This window comes from Epinephelus lanceolatus, chromosome 16 (genome assembly GCF_041903045.1).
Source record: "Epinephelus lanceolatus isolate andai-2023 chromosome 16, ASM4190304v1, whole genome shotgun sequence".
Lineage (NCBI taxonomy): Eukaryota > Metazoa > Chordata > Actinopteri > Perciformes > Serranidae > Epinephelus > Epinephelus lanceolatus.
This window is the reverse complement of record NC_135749.1, coordinates 22,357,292-22,383,842: the sequence shown is the minus strand read 5'-3', so window position 1 is coordinate 22,383,842 and position 26,551 is coordinate 22,357,292. Positions and strand designations below refer to the sequence as shown.

At 40.6% G+C, this 26,551-nt stretch overlaps 3 protein-coding genes across 3 annotated transcripts; 1 reads left to right on the top strand and 2 right to left on the bottom strand.

Moving 5' to 3' along the window:
* Positions 1–480: 480 nt before the first annotated feature.
* mrpl24 (mitochondrial ribosomal protein L24) lies at positions 481–7,031 on the bottom strand. The gene is made up of 6 exons (XM_033636450.1): positions 6,937–7,031; positions 6,513–6,690; positions 3,775–3,870; positions 3,273–3,376; positions 1,280–1,410; positions 481–952 (listed from the first exon to the last, which is right to left on the bottom strand). Exons 2-6 carry the CDS (start codon positions 6,684–6,686, stop codon positions 816–818), a joined length of 642 nt encoding a protein of 213 aa, XP_033492341.1. The 5' UTR covers positions 6,687–6,690; positions 6,937–7,031; the 3' UTR covers positions 481–815.
* Positions 7,032–11,383: 4,352 nt separating this feature from the next.
* On the bottom strand, positions 11,384–17,360 carry LOC117264181 (hepatoma-derived growth factor-like). The gene is made up of 6 exons (XM_033638037.2): positions 16,918–17,360; positions 14,699–14,775; positions 14,342–14,480; positions 13,973–14,131; positions 13,679–13,867; positions 11,384–11,829 (listed from the first exon to the last, which is right to left on the bottom strand). The coding sequence occupies exons 1-6, from the start codon at positions 17,002–17,004 to the stop codon at positions 11,809–11,811; spliced, it is 672 nt and encodes a 223-aa protein (XP_033493928.1). The 5' UTR covers positions 17,005–17,360; the 3' UTR covers positions 11,384–11,808.
* A 3,473-nt stretch (positions 17,361–20,833) lies between these two features.
* Positions 20,834–26,544, top strand: prcc (proline rich mitotic checkpoint control factor). The gene is made up of 7 exons (XM_033637579.2): positions 20,834–21,600; positions 21,683–21,733; positions 22,230–22,712; positions 23,167–23,259; positions 23,396–23,542; positions 24,036–24,101; positions 24,916–26,544. The coding sequence occupies exons 1-7, from the start codon at positions 21,289–21,291 to the stop codon at positions 25,000–25,002; spliced, it is 1,239 nt and encodes a 412-aa protein (XP_033493470.1). The 5' UTR covers positions 20,834–21,288; the 3' UTR covers positions 25,003–26,544.
* Positions 26,545–26,551: the final 7 nt, after the last annotated feature.

The following is a 26,551-nucleotide window of genomic DNA, read 5'->3' as shown; positions in this document are numbered from 1 at the left end:
ACTTAACAGTTAAGCTAAAGACGATGCCATTAATGTTAACATCTCACACTGTCATGTGCCTCTTGTTCAGGAGTAGATGCATGCTTCCTTCAGCATGCCGTTACAGTTGGCGGGTGTAGTTTGGTAGAAAGAAAATAGTTTCTACATGAAACTGCTCACAACAAGGTCTGTGGACTATCGTGAGTAACCAGGTCATGATTTCTGGAAAGAGACATTGCTGTTGAGATTTTCAAATGTATTTTTTTGGTGCTTTGAGCACCACAAGCCGAGTGCCATCTAGTTCCATTATATTGGAGAGAGGCCAGACATCTCTACAGCCGATATCTCTGACACTCTGCAACTCACACCAAAACAATCTAGATTGATAAATAGCGCTACAGGTAAGAGGGAAAAATATGTTTTTTTCATTTTGGAGTGTAGTGTCCCTTTAAGTTTGGAAACCTTGTGACCCTCCAGTATACAGCAAAATAAAAGCTATTATTTTAATTTATGTTTGACATTTATTCACAATAACAAAGACAGGAACATAATGATACCACAGTAAAAAAAGAGAACAACTGAAACTGTACCCAGTCAGGAAACTTTGAAGTTCTGGGTCTGTTTCACCTCCTCATCATTTTACAATGCTGTCATTTCCCTAATAATACGTATGTTGCCCCAGTTTTTTTTTTTACAGTCCAAAAGCCTTACTCATCTTACCCTCATTGTTTCTTTTAACTCGTCACTCTGCTCGACTCCACCAAAACATGGTGTCTTGAGAGTCCCTGTGAAAACTGGAGAGCACAAAAGGGCCTGAGAGTCTCTGATTTCTCTGGTCAGTACCAGTAGGACCTTCGGTGCCTTCTGGTCTCCTGGATGCCCAGTTTCTCCATCACTTCCTCCTCCAGGGTTTTTAGAGATGGTACAAAGGTTTTTTCTAGAGTGTCTTCTGGACTGGTGTCTTTCGGACCATCTGTAATACCAGAAAAAAACAGTCACATGCAGGACTACATACAACTTAATACCCCAGACTTTAGGGTGCACAGTTAAGTTGGATGGTTGTTCAACATTGGTTACGGTTCATACATAACATGTGTCTTCTAGTTTAGTAAGAAATGTTTCTTCCACTATAAAACCATTAAACTGCATCACTCAGACATCTAGTTTTACAATTCAAGTCTGCATATGGTGGAAAAATGAACAGTTTTATGTGCTGACTCTTAGCTTAGACGTGGAATAAACTAGGTACTGAAATGAAGCCCACTCCAACAGAAACAAAATAAAACACAAACACCCTCACCTTTCCACTGCTGTGGCACGATGCCATCTCGTCGCTCTACAACAGGTTTCGGGATGATTCGGCCCGTCCTGACAGACACTCGGACTCTTTCACCCTCCTCTGTGAATCTCCACTCCACCTCAGTGGGCTTCCTGGAAGACCAATATCAGTGAGTCATAATAATCTGTTATGAAAGCAAAGATCATTTAAATGTATCTACAGTAAATAATGCTGGACTGTCTTTTAATATCAAAAAATTGTCTGAAGGTTATCATTATACAGCATTTATCTTAATAGTAGTGTAAAGGAAAAGCACGCAGGAACCATTACAGATGCACAGTAATAAAGATCAACAATAAAATACATTAAAACTTGTGTACACAGATTCTTTTGTTTAGTCTACAGTTCCCCAAACACACTTGCAGTGTCTGAAATCATTCACTCGTTCACAACTTCCTTCTCATTTTCCAGGGAGTTCTGCGCAGAGGACTATATAATGACCTCATCGGCAAAATAATAAAACCGTTTAAAACACTACTCAGGTTATTTTGTCTGTGTCGTTAATTACATCATTGCTGTTGCACAATTAAAACATGCCAGACCAACGTCTGCTGGTGGACCATCCATAACATATACCGACATGCGTTTTTGTAAGTGCTTTTTTCCCCCCCAAATTACGGGGGTGTTGCACTGGATCAGCCACCTTTGTTTAATTTCATTGGTGTGTCCTTTTGTGAATGTTCTGTGTCCCCTCTGTGAACCGGTGAACGCAACGGAGGCAGGAACTCTACATGAGTATTTTTCCCCTCAGCAGCAGTTAGTTGAGTTAAGGCCGCAGGGAGTAGGCTGCAGAGGCCAGTTCAAATGTTGTTGCCATTACATGTTAGAGTCTTTGCTTGGACCACGGGGTGAGTGGTTTCCATTAAAAGTATGGTTTGCATTTAACCCAATGCCAGTGCAGTACCTTCAATTCAGTACCTGTCCCCAATAGTACCTTTTTTTTGGTACATCACTGCTTTTGTCATCACAAAAATGTAATTTTTGAAAAAGCTGCAGTCAGCATGAGTCTGCTCCTCTGCTCTTTTCTAATCACACAGAGAACTGAGTCTCTGTCTGTCTGCTTCCATGTGTGGGTGTGTGTGTGTGTGTGTGTGCAGGTGAATGTCTGCTCGTCTCTTTCTCTCTCTGTTTAGAAATAACTGACAAATATGTGGAATAAGTACTTGATTTAAAACACATTCACAAACTGCAGTGATACTGAGCAATTTCTAAAATAAAATAGGCCAACGAACCTCCATGACCAGCTTCCTGGCTTCATAGCATTTTGAGGCACTTCTGACTCCTGTCCCGCCCAGCCTTCTCAACAAGGTGCGCTCTAAGGTAACAAAATTTGGCACCAATTGATACTACATGAATTGGTTCTCGGTAGTACAGACGAAATTTGGTTGGCACGCTTAAAAGTAGAGAGTTTAGGGGCACCTAGTAGTGCAGTAAGTTGAGTGGGTGTCCCATGTACAAAGGCAATGACCCTGCTGCAGCGGCTGCATGTTCAATTTCAGCCTGTGAACCTTTGCTGCATGTCATCCCCATTCCCCCCCCCCCCCCAATTCATGCTTAACACCGTCCTATCAACTTCAGGCAAAAGTCAAAAATAAAGTTCAATAACCAAACCCTACTGGGAACACAACTGGTTTCACAAGAGCGTTCTATTTCTATATGAATTAATGAACAGTTACGTTTCACTTTCTCTGTGCTTGGCGCTCTGCTGCCCGATAGTGTGCTGAGAGAGAGACAGCAAGAGAGAGAGAGATGGAAACCAACACGTGGCAGAAAATGCTGATATTCTGGCGGGCAGCCACAAATAAATGAATGTGTGGGAAAACCTGAGGACCATTAAGAAAAATGATTACAACTGATTTTGACTGCTCATCTCTGCTTCAGATATTCTTAAGGTCCTGAGGTGGGTGTACACATGCAAAGCCACAGTTTTGTACTTGCTAGTGGTTTACTGTACCTGTCTGAGGGGTCAATGAGTGTAACATCGCGCAGCAGGATGGGAGCCTCACTGACAATGTAGGTCCCACGGTAATCCTGAGTTTTTCCAATATACCTGTAATGCTGTGACAGACAACAATAGTTCTGACTTTAAAAACCAAACAGGTGGTGGCCAGATGGCTGTTCATGGTGCACTCTGTCAACTTGTTTCACCTTGAAGTTTGACTAGACATCTGTCTCCATCTGGTGGAGTGAAAAAATAAATACAGTGTATGACACTGCTACAGTAGCAACCAACATGAACACCTTACTGTTAACTTTACTTTTTTGTAAAATGAGATAAATGACAGGTCATCTCTGTATCCAAAAATTGCTTAAATGAATACTGGAGCATTAGCACTCTGTGTAGAGAGAACAGCAAGAGCCAACTTTTTATTCTCGCAACAGCACCACCAATTATGCTGTGATACACTGAACAGTTTCCAGTTTTGTCTGGGAAACACATCAGAGCAGTTACTTACTGCATTCAGGCCCTCCACTATAACCCAGTTTCTCTTTCTGAAGACTTGGATCACTTTTCCAATCTTGCCTTTGTCCTTCCCTGCGAGAAGCTCAACCTAAGAAACAAATGAAAAGCAGATACATTAGTCTTTGTTGAACAAGCATTCTCTTATTACATCTACCAATTAGTTTTGTCAATGCAAATTTGGCCAAAACGGTATTTACAGTCTCTTTCACGAGATTCTCTTGGGGTGATCTCCATGCATAGCATTACTTTTTATGATATTAACAAAGATGTGGCTACATCAAAATAACTGTAGTTACAATATTTACTAACATCAGCTCTGTTACCAATGGTGGAAAAACTGTTAAGTCTTATGTAAAAACTGAAATTCCTCCTGAAAATATTACCTGAAAGTTGGCTCATTTAAAACTGAACTGATGTACCACTGAACAACTGTGACATTGGAAATGTACTTATCAAGCTCATACTTGTGAAGTAGTTTATTTTACACAATTGGACCGCCAGCAAGCATCTGTCGCCCTAGTTTTTGGGGTGTGTCCCACACAGCTGGCACTCGTGGGCCTTTTGTCAGTTTTTTTATGACCAATTTAGGATGCTGAATCGGCATCAGAGACAGCGGAGCCCGGCAGTGAGTGAACTGAAGTCACTCTAATCGACAGTTCAGCTCAGTGCACGAGAAGTGAAACGGAAGTGAGAAAAGCAAACAAATGAATAAAGACAAGAGGGTGTGAGATTGAAACAAACTTAGGTAAGATTATTTTTAACTGGCTAACTAGCATCTCAAATTGGTCTTGTCAGTCTTCCAGTTTCCTTTTTTGAATGATGAATACTGCCTGCGCCTGCTGCTATGGAGTCTTGTTTCCTCCCACGCTGGCGCAGAACGTGTGTGCTAGTGAGCCATTGACTGTAGTCTTTGCGGTGTGTTCAAGTGCAACTTTTTGGCCAAGACAAAAGCAAAGTGAGGCCTCCATCGCCACTAGCTCTTTGATGTTGGTTTGTTGTGTCTGGGTCAGAGCTGTAGTTTAATGTTAACGTGGTAGAACAACAAAAATGTTGGACAGCCAGCTAAGTACACATAGCTTCCTACAAATTTAAACTAAGGGTGTTGTACATGATTTTTGTACACTATGTCTTCTGACGTCTGCATTGTAACTGATATCCCGTCCTGTTACCATGGTCTTCAGTCAGAAAAGTTCCCACAACTGAAGACTCGAGACTTGGACTGAGGGGATACTTCACAAAAAGAAGTCACGAGAATCAGGAGTTGAGACTTTGACTTGTACTTAATTTACATGAGACAGGCCATCTGAGGACTAGGCTTTAAATAGCAGGCTCTTGTCTACCAGTCTGTTCCTGCAATTTTAAGTGCTTTTATGGCGAGTGTTTTTGTTTTACATCACTGTCTGTATCTGCAATTTTTATGGCGACTGTTTTATGACTGTCTGTAGTTACAATTTTTTATGTGCTTCTACGCTGACTGTTTTTGCTTTGGTGACAAGGGGCACTTTGTCACTTGTCACCAATTATGTTTATGATATCAATGGACAGGATCTCAAGGCGCAGCTGAGGGGAGGAAGGGGTCCAGTTTGGGCACATCATCACACTGTGACCTCCAGCATGCACTGGAGCAGTTTGCAGCTGAGTGTGGAGCAGTCGCGATGAGAGTCAGTACCTCCAAGTCTGAGGCCATGGGTCTCTGCCAAAAGACAGTGAACTGCCCCCTCTGGGTTGGGAGAGAGTTACTGCCTCGTTTATCAGTGAGGGTAAATGCAGCATGAGATCGATAGGCAGTTTGGTACAACCTCAGAAGTGATGCAGGCACTGCACCAGACTGTTGTGGTAAAGAGGGAGCTGAGCTGGAAGGCAAAACTTTCAGTTTACTGGTTCATCTATGTCCCAACACTCACCTATGGTCATGAGCTCTTACTAGTGACCGAAAGAATGAGACCGTGGAAACATGCGGCCGAAAAGAGCTTAGCGTGGCTGAGCTCGGCCTTAGAGATAGGGTGAGGCGCTCAGACATCCAGAGTGATGCTGTTTCTTCGGTTGCAAGTTGCCAGATGAGTTGGTTCAAACATCTGGTCGCCTCCTGGGCGCTTCCCAGAGGTTTTCTGGGCATGTCCAACTAGTGGGAGGCCCCATGGCAGACCCAGAATAGGCTGAAGGGATTACACACACACACACATATACATATATATATATATATATATATATATATATATATATATATATATAACAACACCCTGGGATACCATACGAGATGCTGAAAAGCATTGCTGGGGAGAGGGACACAGTGCTTTGCTTAGCCTGCTGCCCCCGTCCCTGAATAAGGGAATGAAAATGGATGGATGAATGGACATTTTAAGTTTTATATCACTTTCTGTATCTGCAGTTTTTCATGTGCTCTTCAATAAATGCTTTTGTTTTGTAACACCATCTGTACCTACAATGTTATGTGCTTTTGTGCCTTAGTTTTTTTGTTTGTATCTGGTGCTTTGGGTCTTGAAACACACTTTACAAATAAAACTGTGTACTATCATCATTATTATTATTATTATTATTATTATTATTATTATTATTACTATTACTATTATTATTATTATTATCATTATTATTGTAGCATTCACTTCTGAACTGGTTGAGATTCACACAGCTTAAATATTTAATTATAAGGACTTGCAACTGACTTGCAATTATCTTATGAAGACTTGGGACTTGACTTGCGTTACTCACCGTGTCCCCTTTGAACACAGACCAGTCTACAGGCTCCACAAACACCTTCCTCCTCCTCAGCCCGGGAGGATTCAGCCTCTTAGCAGCCTGTGTCCACGGTCTGTTGGTGCCGTAGCGGTAATCTTTGGGCACAACAACCCTGGCTGCCATCGCCAGGAGAGCGGTCAGCCTCATTGTGCTGCAGAGACAAGATGAATCAAGGCTGGTGAATTAGCTTCAAAGGTGCCCTGCCTTCACTGGCAACACAAGCTAAGCTAACATTAGCTTGTGGGGAAGCTATCATTAGCGTTGTGTTGCAATGGCTAAACATTCGCCACTCTCTTTTCAAGCACGCTAATATTTTAAATAAGAGTGCTGTCTGTCTTGCCTAAGCGATGTTGTAAATAAAACAAGTAAAGTAACATAACATGCAGAAGGAGCTTACCCTCTGTTGATGTCAAAGTCACATGTAGCAGCACTGACACTAGCTCCACCCTCAGCACGCAGCGCCACCTAGTGGACAGGAGGCTGAGATATTGCTGCACGCATGCGCAGTGGCCAAACCATGCATGCAGTTGGTGGACAGCAGCAGCAATAGTGATTGATCTGTGGGCAGGATGCAGGCCTCTGAAAACAAAATGACCTTCACTGTTTACTTTACTGCAGTTTCTTGGAAGTCTACATATCACTGAGTTAAATAATAGGGATATTGTGCTTGATCCATTTTGTGAAAGGCTATTTGCATGGGTAGAATATAAGAATATAAAATGCAAGTCTCCTTCAAAAATAATCCCAGGCACACTGTAAGATTTGTGCATAATTAAAATGTCTTTGTTTTGCATTGCTGTATGTATTTCAAATGACCAACATGTTGCGATTAGCACAGGTTTTAATCAGGGTCACTGTCAGCAGTCGCTTCTTAAATAAAATATTATATATACCATAATGATATTCTTAAATGATAGGGATATTTTAGATAAATCACACAGACACAGTGAGAAAATTGTTTTGGAAATGGGGTTAATTTCTTTCTTTTTGTATACATTATGAGTACAAAATGTTAAAGATTTTATTGTATACTTGAATGTAAACAGCAGAGTGCGTCATAATTAATAGGATGGCTACAATATTCCTTAAATACTTTCCTTTGTTGCCATAGGGTTGCAGAAAAACAATGTCTACAAAATTAAATGTTATGATTATTTTTCTTTCATTTCCTCTTGTCCTTTATTGTTTTTATTGTGATCAATAAAATAGAAGAATATATTGAGATAATACATAACGTCATGCTCATTTGTAATTTGTTCTTGAGGGAAACTATTTACAAAACTGGATGTGTTTACTTCTGTAGTTGATTCGTCTGTATAATCTTGGTTTGTTGGTTGTTAAAATAGACCTTTATTTCATGTTGGGTGCACCCATGGAGACAGATAGTGTGAGTTATTACCAGCCATACTGAAGAGTTACTGCCACCAGGCTGAGAGATATTTATAGCGCCCATACACCACAAAACAAGAGGCTACAGTTTCTGAAAACCATGCAATCAAACATGTAAGCATACTGAAGCAGACATTGATCTTGTGAACCGGATGAACCAGCTGCTTTTACAAATCAAAACCTTTTAGTCCAGGTCCTCATGGATTTTATACAAAGGACAAATTAAAGTGGGTTTAAAACATAATGTATCCACCCAAACAACATATTTAAAGAACTCTAACACACCCAAACCCAGTGATGAATTCAGAGCTGTCAGGATATGTTACATAACACCAAAACTAGTTCAGCTATCAACTGTGCTGCCAGGCTCTCTCTCCCGAGAGCAATTATTTGTGACAAGTGCGCACACACACTCACACACACACACAAAGGTGCCATCGTTATCGTCATACATTTGTAACAGAGAGAAAAATAAAATGTGAAATGATGAATTAGGTTTGGATGGTTTTAAAAGCAACAGCAGACTCTCACCTTCTTTAAACACTTGAGATAAAGACTGAACATCATACCTGGTGCAGGAGGCAGAGGTGGCACAGAGTCATTGTTTTGCAAGTCACAAGTAAATCTAAAGTCCTCGCACACTGATCCCAAATTCTTAACTTTTGTTTTGAGTGCAAAACAAGTCACAATGCGCTCCTCACCAAATGTGATGCCTTTTTAACACCAGGGTAATATTATATAGTAGTAGTAGTAGTAGTATAGTAGTTTTATTTAAGAGCGACTGAACTTAATCATTAAAAAAGTAGTGTTGTTATTGCTTTTTCATAGCATATAGCACCAACCAGTTGTTTGTTTCTGTCCCATCTTGTTATATTGAACTCATCTCATATTGGAAAATGTCTGACAAGACTATGCAAGACTATTCTTCCTTTAAAGTGATACTGTATGTTGTTGCGTGCTTTATGTTCTATGTTTAAATAAAATAAAAAGAAGGCACACTTTTTAAACAACATAATTTTTTTTAATGTTTGGGCTTGGGGGAAAGGAACCAACTGTTTTCAAGTCAGAAGGCTTGACTTCAAGTCCAAGTGAAGCCAAGAGTCATTGGTGTTAAAGTTGCAAGTCATTTATGACTCTGTCAAGTCTAATTTCAAGTCCCACTCAAGTCCAAGTCACCTGACTTGAGTCCACAACTCTGTTGGAAGGTACTGTGGGACTCAAGAGGATGATTATTGGTCCCAGTGTGTAGGATTTAGGAGGATATATTGGCAAAAATAAATAATATAATAAATATGTTTTCTTTAGTGAATAATAACCTGAAATAAATATCGTTGTGTTCTGTTACCTTATATTAGGGTGATCTGTTTATATATCTACAGAGGGAACAGGTCCCTGTCCACAGAGTCTGCCATGTTGCACCACAATGTTTCTAGAGTTGAGCAGAACAGACAAACCAAACACAGGCAATTCAGGTTTTTGTTGGCCATCGTTATTTGCAGCCCCTCTGTGACAAGCAGCATCACAAAAACAGATTTCTAATGTATGAATCACCAAGTCCAATTATTTTGAAGAGGAAGAAACCTCGGTGGATAATTCCACTTCCAATAAACAGCTCCTCAACGTCTTGATCTTAATTCATAAGAGAAAAAAAGGTGATCGACCATTAGCAGGTGCTGGGCTAGCAGCCTGTCTGCGACGAACCAAACAGTACTGGAGAAACATTTTTTTGTGATGTGAAACTGCTTTATTCAGTGTTGTTACCAGTTTTAATCACCTGGTCTGTTTGTTTTGGCTCCTGGTAAAAATCTCAACAAAAATATTGAAGAAATCTTAAGCGAGAGTCCATGTTTGGCTCTTGGGAGAGGTTTCAGCTGGTTGCAATCTGCAATCCTCACCGCTAGATGCAACTAAATCACACACTGCTCCTTTAAAAAAGAAAAAGTAATGGTAGACAATCTTGGTGTAAGAAAAAAAAACTCAGTGCCTAACACCTGATAGTTTTGGTGCTTTCCAGAGTGAGGAATTGAATAATCTAGAATAAACAAATAGGATTTACTGAGTATAAACATGACAAAAACGAGGGTTTTTTGTAATCAACATGTTTATTAAATGGACTGGCAACTACAACAGTAAACTAAGTAGCAGATTAAGATGAATGACAGCTTCCGAAAGTAAAAGAGAAAGCTTAACCGAGAAATACACCTTAATGCCAAATTTTATCCTTTGAATTAACTCCAGACTTGAGTGGAACACTTTGACCATTGTATGGTTTGAAGTCAGATGTATTTTATAGGTGGGCAAAAGCAATTTTAGGCCAAGCAGTCAAGATTATTTTCACTTTTAAAAGCGGAGACGTCCCTTAGGGTTCAACGTTTGATTCATGTTGCCAAATACAGGAAAGAACACTAAAGCAATGACACTGACATCCAAGTAAATGGTGAGCAGGTCCGGCATTTGAACCTGAAAAATTACCTATACTGGAAAATAACAAACACCACATTTTGAACATGTCGTCTAAACAAATGCTGAAATAAAACACATCTTTTAAACATCACAACTTTGTTTCACAACCAAAATAAGACCATTGACTGAAGTAAAACAGACTCATATTCCAGTTAAGTGGGTTAGAAACCAAAAAAACGTCTGCAAACAGTTTTACAGATGGTTCACTCTGTAGATTCTTCTTTCAATGTTTCATTTATGATTTACAATTCAATTTCATGTAGATCATATGTTGGCATTGACAGTGTCAGCAATACATTTGAAAAAGTAACATATTTGGTAATTAATGAAATGCAAAAAAGCGTTCTTCCAAATTACATCTCAAGTATCAAGCAATGGCAGCGTTAATGTGAGCTTAATAAGAACTTGTAATAATGTGAAATTATGAGTTGATGGATTTGAAATAGTTTGAAATAATTTCTCCAGAAACCCCCCCCCCCCTCCCCCTAGCCAACGCCACACCTCCACCTCCACCTCCACCTCCACCAAAGTTTCAAGACCTCGCTCTGACACAACAACATTCAGGAATGTCTTTCTGCTTTCCATAACGAACAATCATCATCTTAAGAAAGTTACAGAGGGGATTACAAATTAACTGTTTTAATCCTACAATAGTTTTTCTCAAATGGCCGTTACTTATTCAATCTGGTGAAATTAATCCTGTAATTTGGTCACCTGTAATGAAGCATCCACTACACCAAAGCAACAAAACCCGTGTTGCACAAAAACATCATACAGTGAACTAGACGATTAATGGGGCAGAAAAAAAAACTTCAAAGTGCAACTCATCATGTATCCAATGACTGAATATATGATTTAAGATGTGGCTGACAAGCTAGGTGAAATAAATGGAAGTAAAACATTTAATCTATGACCTAAAGCTGAGAGCATGGGTGAAATTTTGTTCATATTCCTGTACAATATCTACGTTTTAAAACCATCAAATGGAAGTATTTATTTTTTTTGTGTGGTTTAAATGTTTTTCCTTTTTTATCTACCATATAGTCAGTGTTTCCCTCTAAACTGAAAAAAAAAATATGTTTTTGACACCTAGCATTCAGTCTTTGTAATTGTGTAATTGCACTTAGAAATAAAAAATATATACACACCAAAATCCCATTTATAAATGAGCCTTAAAGTGCTCAGTTCAATTGTTTGAAATCAGATTAGCAAACTTTTTGTTTCTGGGATATATGATATCCCAAAAATGGCAAATGAGGATTTATTTGTCTCTCAATATAAACACTTCGGTTTTTTTTTTTTAAAATTCTCCTATTAATTAAACAGTTGAAATCTGGCATCCTGCAGGTAATCGTGTTGATGCTTAAATTCCAGAGAAAAGCATCAACGAATCTTGGTTTTCTTCTGAGAGTTGATGTTAAGCGCTGTCTGTCACAGGCTGCAGGAAGAGCAGTGGAGAGCAATTATTACATTTAATTAATGTCTCTGACATACAAATACCATCATTTATTTCTGTATGGTCCTAATGTATCTACACTTAACATTACTGTGGAATATTTTGTTGTTGTTAGCCTAAAACCTATAAAAATACCAGAATTAAGGGGACAGCTCACTCTAAAATCAATAACACATGTCCGTCCTCTTACCTGTGGTGCCATTTATCAATCTAGATTGTTTTGGTGTGAGTTGCTGAGTGTTGGAGGCACTACAGGTTAAAAAAACATTTGGAAAACTCAACAGCATTGTGAAGCCAGACATCTCTGTTGCTGATACCTCCAACACTCTGCAACACACACCAAAACAATCTATACACTGATAAATAGCACTACAGGTTAAAAAAAAAACATGTCCCGGTTACTCAAGATAATCCATTGTATTGTGAGCAGTTTTATGTAGAACAATTGTGTTTTGGCTTGAAATATCTGGTTTTTCAGGACCAATCCATGCTGGAAAAGCAGCAATTTCTTGATAAAAAAAAACAACTGCTTTTAGTGGTACTATCCCTGCTGTAAAAAAGCACTGGGTCACTGAAATCATAGCTACGGCGTAGGCTCTACGTCAACATAGCCTGACATGCACCTCCCCAGAATTGTAACTACGCATCATGGTGACGGAGACCTCCTGTCTATTTCTGTATATTGACACCTTTTCCCTCAGTGGAAATATAGCTTGTGTTTACTTGTATTTCACAGATGAGAAACAATAAAATGTGAAGACAGTAAAGCCTCCACTAAAATAGCATTTTAGGTGTTGTCTGATTTATCCTTTAGGGATTTATACTTAGGGATTTATCCTAGCTTCATATGAGAAGAAGAAATCTCCACTCATTGCTAGGCTAATTTATACAATTTAAAATGCCATAGGCTGGCGCTAATAATGTTAGCATGTTGTATTTGTTTGGAAAATGTGTTTAGTACAAGACAGTTGTTTTGTCAGTGAATGTTGTGAGTTGTAATGGAGCCAAATGGTGTGTCGTTAGCTTTGTTAAATGCTGCTGCTGTCCCTGACTTTATATGAGAAGAGGGAAAGATCGCTAGTTGCTAGGCTAATTTATACAATGTAAAATGCCATAGGCTTGTGCTAATAACGTTAGCATGTTGTATTTGCTTGGAAAACGCGTCCAGATGAAGACAAGTGTTTGTCCGTCAATGCTGCGATTTATAGTGAAGCCAATTTGCGTATTTGTGTTTGATATTGTCTCTATTAAACCATGTTTAATGTGTGTTTTGAATCAACTAAACTTTACAGCACTTAACAGAAACCTCCACTGCCATCTAGCCTTTTGGAGATGTAACTGCAGAGAGACACAGACAAACCACTGCAGAAGTAAAAATGCTCACAACGGTGTAGGCTTTGTGCGTAGGGTCTACGCACAACCATATATCCCCTTTAAGTCAGCTCATACACTACGTCACTGTAGAAACGATATGATACATACAAAACATACAAATGTAACATATTCGTGGTTTGCAGTACAACACCAACATTTTATTCCGATGACTAGGCTGACTGTGTAGTGATATGGCTGGTGGGTGTAGTTTGGCAGAAAGAAAATAGTTCCTACATGAAACTGCTCACAACCAAATCTGTGGATTAGCTTGAGTAACCAGGTCATGATTTCTGGAAAGAGACATCTCTACGGCCGATATCTCCAACACTCAGCAACTCACATCAAAATAGTCTAGATTGATAAACAGCACTACAGGTAAGAGGGGTTAACTGTTGCTTCAGCTCCTCATAATTTGATGTTTCCCTGGCGAAAAACAATAATACAAGGAGTATCTCACCTTATCTGCTGTTAGCTGGCCTCCTGCTGGAGCGTTTTCCTGGGCCTCTGCTTTTGACTCGCTCTGTGAGGAGGGAGCAGTTGCCTTGGGTCCAGCCACATCGTTGAGCTTGGCCTCCGTGTTTGACTTGTTGTGGTCTACTTCAGAATCACCTTCTGCATCTGTATCCTTCGGCCGCTTGGGTGATGTCTGACAAAAGGTTTGAGGAGGTGTCAGAGAGACAGAGGGCTCGACTAAGAACTGACGACAAAGCTTTTTCTTGGACTGTGTACAACTGACAGACTTAAAGCTCACCTCTGTGGACTCCTCTGCTTTTCGTTTAGTTCCTCCCCTCTCGTTCTTCTCGTCGATGACCAGGGCCCCTTCATCTTCATCACTGCTGCCCTCGGCACCTGCTTTCTCCGAACTCCCTGTGTCCCCTGCTTCTTCTGACACGTTGTCCTTCTTCGATGACTGCAAGCAGAGATTAAAATACTGGTGTAAGAAAAGGAAACAGGCTGGAGCAACATCAGATCACACAACACACCAACAATCAAGCACAGGTTAAACCAAAAACTAGAGAAAATGTGTCTCCAGTTTGGCTTTCTTCCATCACAGTTAACTCCAACATCCTAATGTGCACAAATAAAGAACACCTGGCATCTATCCTCGATATACACACACCTCATAGCCTTCATGTGTGACGGTGGGGTTGTTCTCGATCTCCCAGAGTCCCTCGGTGAAGCCTTTCCTTTTGTTTGCTTTTCCAAATTTCTCCTTATTTTCCTCATACGGGCACAAATCCTTGGCCCCCAGGAATGCCCTGTGGTGGTCAAACATAACTCAGTGAGCTTTCTAAATGTGTGCAGCCATCCGCTCAAGCACATCAAGTTCAACTGCTTACTGCATATTTACATTAGGTGATTAATGTGATGCACATAAATGGACACAAATACAGATAAGAAACTCATTTTCAGTAGCATTCAGGTTTCATTTTCTGAACTTGGAATAAGAGGGAAAACCTTAACACAGATTACTTACGTCTCATGCGTCCCAAAAAAGAACACCTGGTACTTGTTTGAGGGGGACTTCACGGCTCCTTCAGGTAACTCATCAATCTGTGAATTAAGAACACAACATCTTGAGGAAGAATGCCAATAAATCCAAAAATGTACACAACTCTTTAAATAGTAAAAATGATAACACACAAAGCCAAAAACTGATTCATATGTTGATGTAACAAACACAGGACCACTAAAACAACATCAAATTAATGACGGTCACTGGTATTCTGAGTTTAAAAGCTAAATTTGAAAAACATATTTAGAGCTAGAACATACATCCATAGCTATAAAAGTTTTTTTTTGTTTTTTTTTAAACAAAAGTTGCACATCTGCAGCAATGCAAGTCATTTTTGAAGTCCAGTCTGGAGATTATAATAATTTTATTTTGATTAATCAATTGATTGTTTAATCTATAAATAACAGGAAAAAATGCCCTAAAATGTCTTAATGCATCATTGTTGGATTACTTGTATTATCAGACACTCAGTACAAAAACCAAAAATATTTCATTTACAATGATAGAGGAGAGGAGAGCAACAAATCCTCACGTTTGAAAGGCCTGAACCAGAAAATATCTGACATTTTTTTATTGATAAAATGACCTAAACAGTTATATTAGTATCAAAACTGTTGGCCATTTTCTGTCACTACATGCCTACTCTTCATTGAGGCATTTTAAATGTATTGCTCAGCTCAATCAGGTCCTCACAGTTACAGTAAAATCCCTTCTCATATAACTCCTAATGAGCCAACTAGAGAACAGAGGTTACTCAGTTCTTATCTTTAACATCCTTGCAACTCACTGTTTGGCTCCGCCACTCTGCCAGTATTTATTCGTGTATCTAAAAGACCACCGCGAAACACTGAAACACAGGAAGACACTGTTATGACGGCCAAGCATGGCATCAGATTATAAACTGTGAGATGTGGCTTCATGCGTTCCCAGATAGGGTCACTGTGTCAGGATAGGTGGGGCTGGACCTGGAGCCTGCTGACAAGGGGCATAGCTGATAAGAAAAAGGAGGGAAGAGGCTCAGATAAAAACGGACACTAACTTAACTATTCTGGGTGGTGCAGATTTAAAAGGTTTTAGTGGCCCTCTTGATAGACCAAAAGAAAGTTTTTGCGTGGGTGAAAGCCACAACTTCTGTCACTGAAATGTATGAATGGCTGCTGCATCAACAACTAGTGGAACCCTGTGTTTCCTTTTCAACAGCACAGGCCAGTTGTGGTTTTGTGCTGTTTTATTTCCACATTTTTCCGCTGTAGTTTTGGCTGTAGTGCAGCAGGATATTTTTAATCACAATTTTTCTTATTTTTAAGTAAATGCATAACAGTATTTATTAAGCCCTGAGTGAGAGTTAAAATGTCACATTTTCTCCTATGCTGAATGATTAGGAAAAATTGACTGCAATATTGGGCTAAAGTGTGTTTATGGACCGGGCAGACATTACGTTACAATCTTATACCATCCTGTTTTATTAGTCTGGACCAAATTTTAACGTAATGGAAGTTATATTAACGTTACAAGCCCAAATACTGTCGCAACAAGTGTGGGCGGGCGGGCATGTTTACAGAAGTACCAAAGCATATGGCGACACAAGCAGCCATGTGTAGTCTGTAATGCAACAGTTATAATGGAAAACAACTTTAAACTTATTTAGCACGTAACTTGGCTAATGAGTTACACCGTGGCTTCGTATCTGCGTGCTCACACAGCACAGCTTTCATGTTAAGATGTTTGCTAGTGGACAGACGTTAAGGCTGTGTGTGACATGACCGTTAACTTGTAGCCGCAGTTAGGTTACCCAACTGCTCCTTTTAACGGTTAGCTTAAAGTTAACGTTAGCATAAAAGGCCCCCTGGGAGACGAAAACGGGACATGAGCAGCAGCGTTGGTGGCGGGGAGCAGCTAGCAACAACATTCATATTTAGTTAGCAGAGAAGGGTAATGAGGTGTCTGTCTACGCGATGACTCACCCGAAAGAAATTTGCAACTGTCTACAGTTTGCTAGCTGTGTGTGGATGCTGGGCAACGCTAGCTAACACGACCGAGCTAAGCTAACTCATGGTAGCTAACGCTAACTACTGTTAGGCCTCGCAGGTAAACAAGTGGTGGCAGCAGGCAGCCAGAGGGACTGCAATAAAAAGCAAACCTTAAGATGGAAGAAAAGAAACATAACATGAGGTGCTTACCCTCGCAGGCCAGTGTGGATACCCCTTCATTTTAGCAAACACAAGATCACCAGGTTTGTATTCTCTTTGCCTGTTGGACCTCGGCATGTTTCTGGCAGAAATGGTTTGCTGTGTCAGATAATGAATTAAAACACAGTGGTAGTTTTAATGTGGCACAGTGTCCGGATTGGTCAACACCTGCTGCAAACAAGCCAAGCGTCGGTTTGTCATCCAAATTAACCAGGCGCGGAAAACTGGAGCGAAGACGCGGCGAGCGACTTTTTTTCCGCGGAATCTGGGGACTGTAACCACGGCTGCTGGGAACGACACTGTCCAAATTTATCTTTGAGTTACGTTACAAATTCTGCCGCTAAACGCTCTAACTAGTTGGTTGTAGCCTTATGCCACAATCCACTGGCTGGCTCGTCCCTCGGACTGTTTGGGTTTGAAATTGAAACCCGCTTCCCACTTCGCAGACGCGCCCCCAGTAACGTTACCTGATGAAGCTGCGGTTATCGCCCCTGGCGGCCAAAGCCTCGCACTGCAGGCTCATCTCATGTAAAACAAACAAACAAACAAACAAAAAACATTTGAGATAGAAATTGATGGTATCAATATTTTTATTCTTTTAACGTTAACCTTAAATCTGCTTAAAATGAGTGGACTAAATTAATCTACATGACCGGATTAATCCGCACAGAGGCCCAAAGCAAAAAACAGTTTTTCTGTGATAATACTTCCACGGCATCGTTGTGTTGTGTGATAATTTGATTAAACACATACATTTCTAATAATAATAATAGTATAATAAACTTCATTCATATAGCATTTTCAAAAACAAGTTTACAAAGTCCTTTACAGAGATGTTAATATAAAATACGCACTGCAATTACAGATTGAAATATCAGACAATAAGAGACAAAAAAGGACATTTGAGAATAAGCAAATGAATAATAATAAATAATAAAAAAGAACTATAATTTTTTTTTAAAAAAGAGGACGGTGAGGTGGCTTGTCTGATGAATGAAAACATAAACACCAAACTGAGATAATGAAGGTATCAAATTTTGACACAAAGAGCCTCTTAAAGATAGAGCCTCAGTGTCAGTTACAAAGGGCCCTTCATGTTTTATCATGTCAGCTAATATTATGTGTTAGTGGTGCATTTTTTCAATGAAATTAGGATAAGCCTGCTGCTAGCTCAGCCTGTCTCCCAGTTACACCTACATAAGCTAAGGTTGTCATTGCCACAGATATTAATTATCATCCATGTTACAAGGCATCTTATATCCTAATTTTCATCTATCTGAAATTAGCCATACATATGTGGACACCTCAATCCAAAACCACAGGCATTAACATATTGCTTTGACAGCCTCCACTTCTCTGTTTTTGGGACAAGACTTTGTGGGACTTGGCTGTAAGGGTTGGTTGGCCACTGAGTTTGGGTGATAAAGCCTGGCTTGCAGTTTCTGGTCCAATTCATCCCAAAGGTGTTTGGTGGGTTGAGTTCTGGGCTCCACACCAAACACAAAACGTTTCTTTACAGACTTTGATTTGTGTACTGAGGGCATTAATATGTTGAAACAGTAGAGTTCCCTCAAAGATGTAAGTGCATCTTGTCCTAAATAGTAATGTCTGCTGTAGCAGGAAGATTTTTCTGGGCTAGCCATGGTTGTCCTAATCCACTAGATGGCCCCAAGGCAAAAATTAGTTGTGGACCTCTATTAGGTCTCAGAGTTTTCCCCAGCAGAGTGCACCTGGAGTGTTTGTGACCCCCTGAGGGTCTGAGGCATACTTTAGCCCAGTTTGTCCAGTTGGTAAGCTTGCCATTAGGCCTAGCCCAAACCATAGAAAACAGCCCAAGACCAAAAAAAATGACAAAAGGGGTGTCAACATGTTTTTTGGCTGTATGTACAGTCTTGAATGTTAGTGACATATATGGATGGGAAATTAAGACAATAAGGAAATATGAGCTTGTTATATTTTCTTGCTTTACATCCAAATAAGGTAATGACTTAAACAGGCACTGTGTTATTTCTCTTTGTTTTTCTGAAGATATTGTAATCAAGCTTTGCACCTTCATTTTATCTTGTAATGCTTAAATTGCTGTTGCAGTTGCAGAAAATTAGGGTGGATCACCAACAGGGGTGTAGCCAGAATTTAAAAAATCTTGTTCCCCTAAGACCCCCCACCCACTCCACCACCACCACCATCCATCCATTTTCTAGCTGCTTATCCTCTAGGGTCGCGGGGGGCTGGAGCCTATCCCTGCTGACGTTGGGCGAGAGGTGGGGTACACCCTGGACAGGTCCCCAGACTATCGCAGGGCTGACACATAGAGACAGACAACCATTCACACTCACGGACAATTTAGAGTCACCAATTAACCTATCCCCAATCAAGAATGTCTTTGGACTGTGGGAGGAAGCCGGAGTACCCGGAGAAAACCCACGCTGACACAGGGAGAACATGCAAACTTCGCACGGAAGGGCTCCCACACCCGGGATCGTACCAGGAACCCTCTTGCTGTGAGGCGACAGTGCTAACCACCACATCACCGAATACTGAAGTCTTTATTAAAGGAATTCTTCACCCAGAAAATGACCATTTGTATATCAATCAGTCATGCTGTTTTACTTTGAATCTGTGAAGAAAACTTTTCCTTGCATGCCTCCACGGAAAACAGTGAACATTTATTCACTGACTGGGGACCACCTTCAACAGCAGAACAACTATATCAAAACATCTGTTTACAGACTTTCACACAACTCACGCAGTATAATCCAAGTCTCCTTTGTCCATTTACACTGCACAGCTTGTGTTTGTAAAGGGATGTTTTGATATAGTTTTGCTGTTGTTAAATGCAGTCCCCAATCAATCAGTAAATTAATATGTTGACAATTTTTCGTGTAGACATGCGAGAAAAATGAAGTTTTGTTCACAAATGCAAGGTAACATGGCACGACTAACTGATACACAACTGGTCATTTTGTGGGTCAAGTATTCTTTTAATCTATGATTTCTTTGGCCTAAAAGTTGTCAAATTTAGTCTAAAAATACTGGAATCGGATCATCATGTGTAAGTTTTTAATTGCGGAATGTAAACTCAACTCTGTTCAAACCTGAAAAGTCAGTGTAACAATGGCTCATGTATTTTGTTTTATTTTGTCATAGATTGATGTCGATACACACTCTGTCTGCTGGGGGCGTGAATGCCTTGAAGTTGTTTCCCAACTGATAACAAACTGTAGAGATCTCCTTCCTTTGGGTTCCTGCCCACGTGGGGTGTAAGGAAAGGAAAAAGCAGACATACTGGCTAAACAATCATTAAAACAACAGTTAATTGACATGCAAGTGCCACTAAGTATAGCAGAGGTTAAAACCATAATAAAGGACTGTATGCACAAAACCTGGCAGGAACACTGGGACTTGGGCGACACAGGAAGACATCTTCACAGTATTCAGAAACATGTAGGTGTTGGCAGATTACAGTGGGAGCCCAAGGAAAGACATGATCATTACCTGTCTGAGGATAGGACACACAGGATTAAATGACACCCTCTATGGAATAGGGAAGCACCCTACTGGACTATGTGCACACTGTAACAAGCTGGAAACAGTCAAACATGTACTAATGGATTGCAGCAGTAAAGAAGAAAGAAGGCAGTTAATAACATGACTAACTGAGGGAAAGTGCAGTATTACATTGGGGAGCATCAAGGAGCATGTGTAAGCTTCTATTTGATTATTTAAGAAAAAAGGGAATAATAGAGAGAATTTATTTATGTATTTATTTGTTTGTTTGTTTCCTGCCCATCGACTGCTACACACTCCAGTCCAGTAGGTGGCAGTAATGCGCTTGAACGCTTGTTTTCCAACCGTCATTAAACTCAAGGAAGAAGAACAACAACCGAAAAACAAACCGAAGAAGAAGAAAAAAGCTGCGCAAAAAGCTGCGCAGTTGCCGTTTCTTCAATCATAAATGATCGAGGCGAATGTTTTGATGGAGTCTATGGATTAAAAAGCTCATTTTCTGTGATGTAAATCACAAGTGCTGCAACGAACAGTGTCGTTTTATGTGCTGCAACAGATCTGAAACGAATTGAGTTCGTTTACGCCAGAAACGGTCAGTTAATTAATATCGTAGGCTGCGGCGGCCTAGCTAACGTTAGTTAGCGCTGCGAAGTTGGGACAGTCCTTTGATTTAATAAGCTCACTGAAAAGCTCTTTTTAGTCTTTGTGGCTATAATCATCAAAGATTATCGTACCTTTAATTGAAGTAAACTCGTCTGAAAGTGAGAACGGCTTCTCGACACCAAATCAAAGGGAAGTGGTTATCCATGTCCACGAGTTCCTTCAGATTAATAATCTTCAGTAACATCAGCAAACATGTCTTTAGTCGCTTATGGCAGCAGTGATGAGAGTGACTCAGAGGACACCTCAACTTCTTCCGCACCGGAGAGCAAAGCCAGCATAGGTGGGCTCTTCTCACTCCTTCCTGCACCTAAAAAGCCAGGATCGGTCGGAGGAATCGGTGAACCAAGAAAGGAGACAAAAACGATCCATTCAGCAGGAGACAGCACGTCAAACGATGACCTGGATCCTCAGCCATCTAAAGGAGGCTTACTGTCCAGTCTACCTAAACCGAAGAAGAGGACAGAGCCTGTCAAGATCACCGTACCACAGATCCTGAAACGGGATGTGAGTTCCCTTTTAACGTATTGTCTCTCCTATGGTATGTAACCAAGTTGTGATTGATAATCTATGTATTTCTTGTCCACAGTCAGACTCTGATGATGATGATGAACCAGCAAAGAAAAAACTACAACCTCAGGTATGAATATCTCACTGTGTGCAGTTACATTCACAGTTATCTGAATTGTTTATTACCTCAAATACTTTTATTCAAGAATATTTAAACAACACTCAGACCTGTTTTAAATGAATTACCACAGAAACCGTCATATACGACCTTCTGATTATCACATTATGGGGTAATGTACTAGTGATGAAAAGCTTATCTGTGTCCCAAAACCCCCCACTGGAGTTAAACTACTGTAGCATCTAGAGTGTTTTGCATTTAAACTCTCTAGTTATTGACAGAGCTGTTTACAGTACACATGCCATCTTAGATTTAACTCTGCCACCTCCCTCATTTGTGTCTCTTTTGATGTTCTTCTAAACATTTCCACTCCTTCCGTACGGCTAAAAATACGTCAATATGGAAATCAATGACACATAAGTATTATTTTATCCTTCTGCTTCATAAACAGACAATATAAAATGTCAGGGATGTAGCTGTTTCCATTCATATTGCTTGCTTCTTCCAGGGTTCAGGCCTGTCCTCCCTTCTTCCCCAACCCAAAAACCTGACAGTAAAAGAGATGGATAGACCCCTGATTCCTCACACACTCACCAAGCGCCAAGAACCCAAAGGACCCAAGCCTGGAGCCCCAGGTCAAGGTCTGCTTGGTTCTAGTGCATCTCCCTCTGCTATCAAAGCTGCAGCAAAGTCCGCCGCCCTGCAGCTAGCTAGACAAATAGCCACTGATGACCAGGACAACGAAGAGGACATAACCCCACAGAACTACTTTTCTCTGGGCGAGAGCTCCCAGCCTCTCTCTGCGGTCGTCCCAAGCTTAGACCCTGAGCCAGGAGCCCCCGCAGAGCCTCTTCCTCTTGCACCTGCAGATGAGCCAGGTCAGTCAGATGCTCCTCTCGACTTTGGGGGGAACAGTGAGGGAGCTGGTCCATGGGGAGGTCAATACCCGCAGTATCAGCAGCCCATGCCAGGCCCAGAAGCTCTCCCTCAGGTAATCATGACTACTTCATGTACATGTAAGCAGGATGGCTTTAGATTCTGAATATTCTGACTGTGTTTAAATTTACTTGAGGCATTAGTGTTTAAAAATGAGCTAACAAAGGTCAATCCAATTCAAAAACAGTCCTCTTGTAAATCCTGAATTACTCGAGTTCGTCAGATCTGACTGCAATCATGGAAACCTGTATGCAGTGACATCCTCGTTTTGCCATTCAAAAACATTAACCATGCAGAGTATCCATTAGTTGAGTGCACAGAAGAGCTGTCGGCATCCCAAGTACGCTCACTGCTTGAACTGCAGCAGTTGAGAGAAAGCAAGAGGCCTCCCTGTACAAACTAAAAAAATGAGAGCAGTCTAATAACTGACTGTAGACAGTAAAAAGATATAAACCAGCAAAAGAGAACATCACTTCAAGCGACATCCCAAACATTTTCTCTGTTGACAGGGGTATTATAATGAGCCATACTACCAAGATCCTGACGCGGGATTGGCAGAGGCTGAAGAGCCCGGCAACTCTGCTATGTTTGATGACGAAGCGGTAAGAAGTTTGCTGCTTCTTCTATCTGTATAACTCCATACTTTTTCAAGAGGGTTAATAATTAATTTTGCAGCTGCATCAAGCCAAGTTTAAAACAAAGTTCAGTTGACATGAGCATTTTCTTCCTGTGATTCAGTTTATGCGGCTGCAAGGGAAACGGAACAGGGGCAAAGAGGAGGTCAAGTTTCTGGAGATCAAAGGGGACGACCAGCTGAGCGGCAACCAGCAGTGGATGACCAAGAGCATAACAGAAGAGAAGCAGACCCGTCAGTCCTTCAGCAAGGTGACCTGACTAGATCTCTATCACCGGGGGCATCTTGCATTGGTGGCCCAGAACTGACAGGGTTGGGTGTAAAGTTGTGCTAAGGTTTATGCTCAGATTTTTTTTGTGTGGCTTTTGGAATGTGGTTGGATGTTGTGTGCTTTCACACACTGTTGATGATTCTCCGGTGAGACTGGCAACACCTAAAGCCCTCGAGCCATTAAAAATGTTTGATGTGGTTGAAACTAAAAACACTTCATGGCCTGATTCAACAGACAGGTTTCTTAATTCTCTAACGAGAACATTCAAAAGGAAGATTGTGGCTTTGTGATATGACTCATGAGGGTTATACCAAACAACAACATGCAGATGGGCTTCATACTTACAGGGATGTTACAAAGATAATATTGTGGAACATGTCCTGATTGCTCTCAAGAGTCAGTTTTGCAAAGAAACAACACGTTCACTACAGCACATTTAACTTAATGTAACATCTACCTTTTTATGTCTGCAGAAAAAAGGAGAGCAGCCTACAGGACAACAGCGACGCAAGCATCAGATAACATATCTCATTCATCAGGTGAGTGCTCCTAAAGCCCAAGTTATACTTACCAGATTTGTGGGTTGTAAATTCTATCATATTGTCATGTTTGCTAGGATCTGTGGGGACGTCTGTTGACAGTGATTCAGAGATCAGTTAGATTCATTAATGTAATGAAACACAAACAGAATATATTGCAGCTAACTACTCGACCAGCTTGGCAGAATTCATACATTATTTTGAAGTTAGTTATGAAGGGAATACAGAGCAGGGTGTGAGTCAAGAGTTCTCCAAGAGTCTTGCATTTCCAGTGTGACATGTCTGCACACATTCAGCTCCAATCTGTCGACCACCATGCTTGTTTGGACACGGCAAACATCGAGCATTGTGTTGCCAACTGGTTTATAATCTGCAAGATGGCGAGCCCACACATGGCATTTAAGGAAGCTAAAAATAGTTGCCAAATTTGTCTTTGCTCCTCGTGTAGCTTCTTGTTTAACGTTCAGAGTAATTGGCTCTACTGTCATGTGGAGTGTTTTATTTTTACACACCCCAGATGGTAATGAGAGTAGGGATTAGTGCACAGGAATATTGTTAAGACGGATGTATTCAGAGCTCATATTTGTGTTTGTACTCAGTCAGGCTTTTGGCTTCTCTGAAGATGGGATTTCCCTGTGATAACTCTGGTACTGACCCCATAATTAGACATACATACTGAGTACAGATCTCACCCTGTCCACAAGCGTGTTCAAATTGTAACACTTTAAATTTAATTAAAAAAACACGGTTTGGCCAGTTGACTGCATCCTTTTTCTTCCTGTGGAAAATTTTACTTGCTTTTCTTCTCATGCAGGCAAAGGAACGTGAGTTGGAGCTGAAGAACAGCTGGGCAGACAACAAGCTAACCCGCAGACAGACACAGGCCAAATACGGTTTCTAAATGTCATATTGTGGACTCTTGGTGGCATGTGGAAACCCTGCATCAGAAAGTAGAGTAGAGCTTTGCAGATTTCCCCTCGCAAAGGGAAGACTTGTGTTCGGGAAGAAACTATACACACCTTTATAACAGATTTTTCCCTCCTTCCTGTATTTGTGTTGAATTGCTATTATTCAGTAGTTCTTTTGTTCGACCGTTTCTTACAGTGTCACTGCAGCCACAGCCGTTAAACCTCCTTTCACAGTAATTTACACTTAATACATGCTCTATACCTACAAATAAAAATACAACTGTTTTTAAGGTACCTGTGGCCAGTCAGTGGCAGACGTGTGTAACGTGACCCTCAAGTCGCCATTATAAATGTTTTCCTTTGAAAGTGTGTGCTTCCTGTTCATACAGTGAACGCAGATGTGTGACTCCTTTTTGGTGTGTGGGATAAAGACAGATGACTCTACAAAACAGGTTTGGTTCTCTGGCAAATGTTATTTAAAATGATGCAAATGAGAAATGAACTGGAGTCAGTAGAAAGCTGTGACACGTTACATATTTATTCGCTGAATCAACTTTGTATTAAGAAATAAAGATGTTGGAATACACATGCAGCAGTTGCTCCTAATGACTCATTAAATTAAGGATGTAAAACTTGTCTGTGTTGCTGTTCTTTCATCCCTGTATTTTTTATTTACATCACATTCTTGCATTGAAAACTCAAAGCTTTGAAAGAGCATTTTTTTCTAAATATGTTTTACATAAATGAACTGCCAGAGAACCAAACATGCATTTCCCATCCAGCTGGTTCTTTAACCATCAGGCCAGAGAACCATCTGATTTTGACATGAAACAGGAACCTCAGTTTTACCTGCTGCATCCAACATGCATCTTACAAATTCAGTTGTTTTCTCCTAATTCCCCATGATGAGTCTTTTTAGTAGTGTGCCATTGGCAGTGATGCAACACATTTAGCCAGACGATACTCTAAATGGCAAATGCCTTCATATCAAGTTTATGTTTTACATTAGGTGGTTAAGAAGAGGCTGTAACTGTATTTCTCTGTGCTGCTCCAATTTTCGGAAAACTGTGCTGTAAAAAATAATCTGTGTAAGTGGCTTATCCACTGCCAGATATAGGACTGTTCAGTGCGGTGAAACTAAATCCTGCCACACTCTCCAGCTTAGGAGAATATTGCAAAATTTCTGCTGTCTCTTGGATTAGCACACCTAGCACTGGCCAAACAGCCATCGCTGCAGGACACACCGCAAAAGCCATGGTGACAGACACTCACAATGGCGTGACGTTGACAAATAGCCGACTGTCGGCTTGTGTCAGGGCCTTAAAATTAATCAGACATTCACAGCACTCTTTGGTTAATTACATATCTGTCTCTCGACCTCAGCATGGTTCATGTAGAAATTTACGAAGCGTACAACCCACATGTTGGCATGCTGGGAAAATCTTTTTGTTTACTCTATACTTTTGTCATGCATATTGTGCAGTTTAAAATAATGAATAAATCTTTTCCCTTCATGGCTTCATATCTCTGAATGCAACAGGG

Excerpts from the sequence above, each read along its gene's own strand:
- mrpl24 (XM_033636450.1), bottom strand. The coding sequence starts at position 6,686 with ATGAGGCTGACCGCTCTCCTGGCGATGGCAGCCAGGGTTGTTGTGCCC. Across the intron at positions 1,411-3,272 it reads CTCATTGACCCCTCAGACAG|GAAGCCCACTGAGGTGGAGT; the intron begins GTACAGTAAACC and ends TTGGTCTTCCAG. Across the intron at positions 953-1,279 it reads CGTGCCACAGCAGTGGAAAG|ATGGTCCGAAAGACACCAGT; the intron begins GTGAGGGTGTTT and ends CTGGTATTACAG.
- LOC117264181 (XM_033638037.2), bottom strand. The coding sequence starts at position 17,004 with ATGCCGAGGTCCAACAGGCAAAGAGAATACAAACCTGGTGATCTTGTG. Across the intron at positions 14,132-14,341 it reads TCACACATGAAGGCTATGAG|TCATCGAAGAAGGACAACGT; the intron begins GTGTGTGTATAT and ends CTCTGCTTGCAG. Across the intron at positions 11,830-13,678 it reads GCCAGCTAACAGCAGATAAG|CCTGTGACAGACAGCGCTTA; the intron begins GTGAGATACTCC and ends CTCTTCCTGCAG.
- prcc (XM_033637579.2), top strand. The coding sequence starts at position 21,289 with ATGTCTTTAGTCGCTTATGGCAGCAGTGATGAGAGTGACTCAGAGGAC. Across the intron at positions 23,543-24,035 it reads CCCGTCAGTCCTTCAGCAAG|AAAAAAGGAGAGCAGCCTAC; the intron begins GTGACCTGACTA and ends TTATGTCTGCAG. Across the intron at positions 24,102-24,915 it reads TAACATATCTCATTCATCAG|GCAAAGGAACGTGAGTTGGA; the intron begins GTGAGTGCTCCT and ends CTTCTCATGCAG.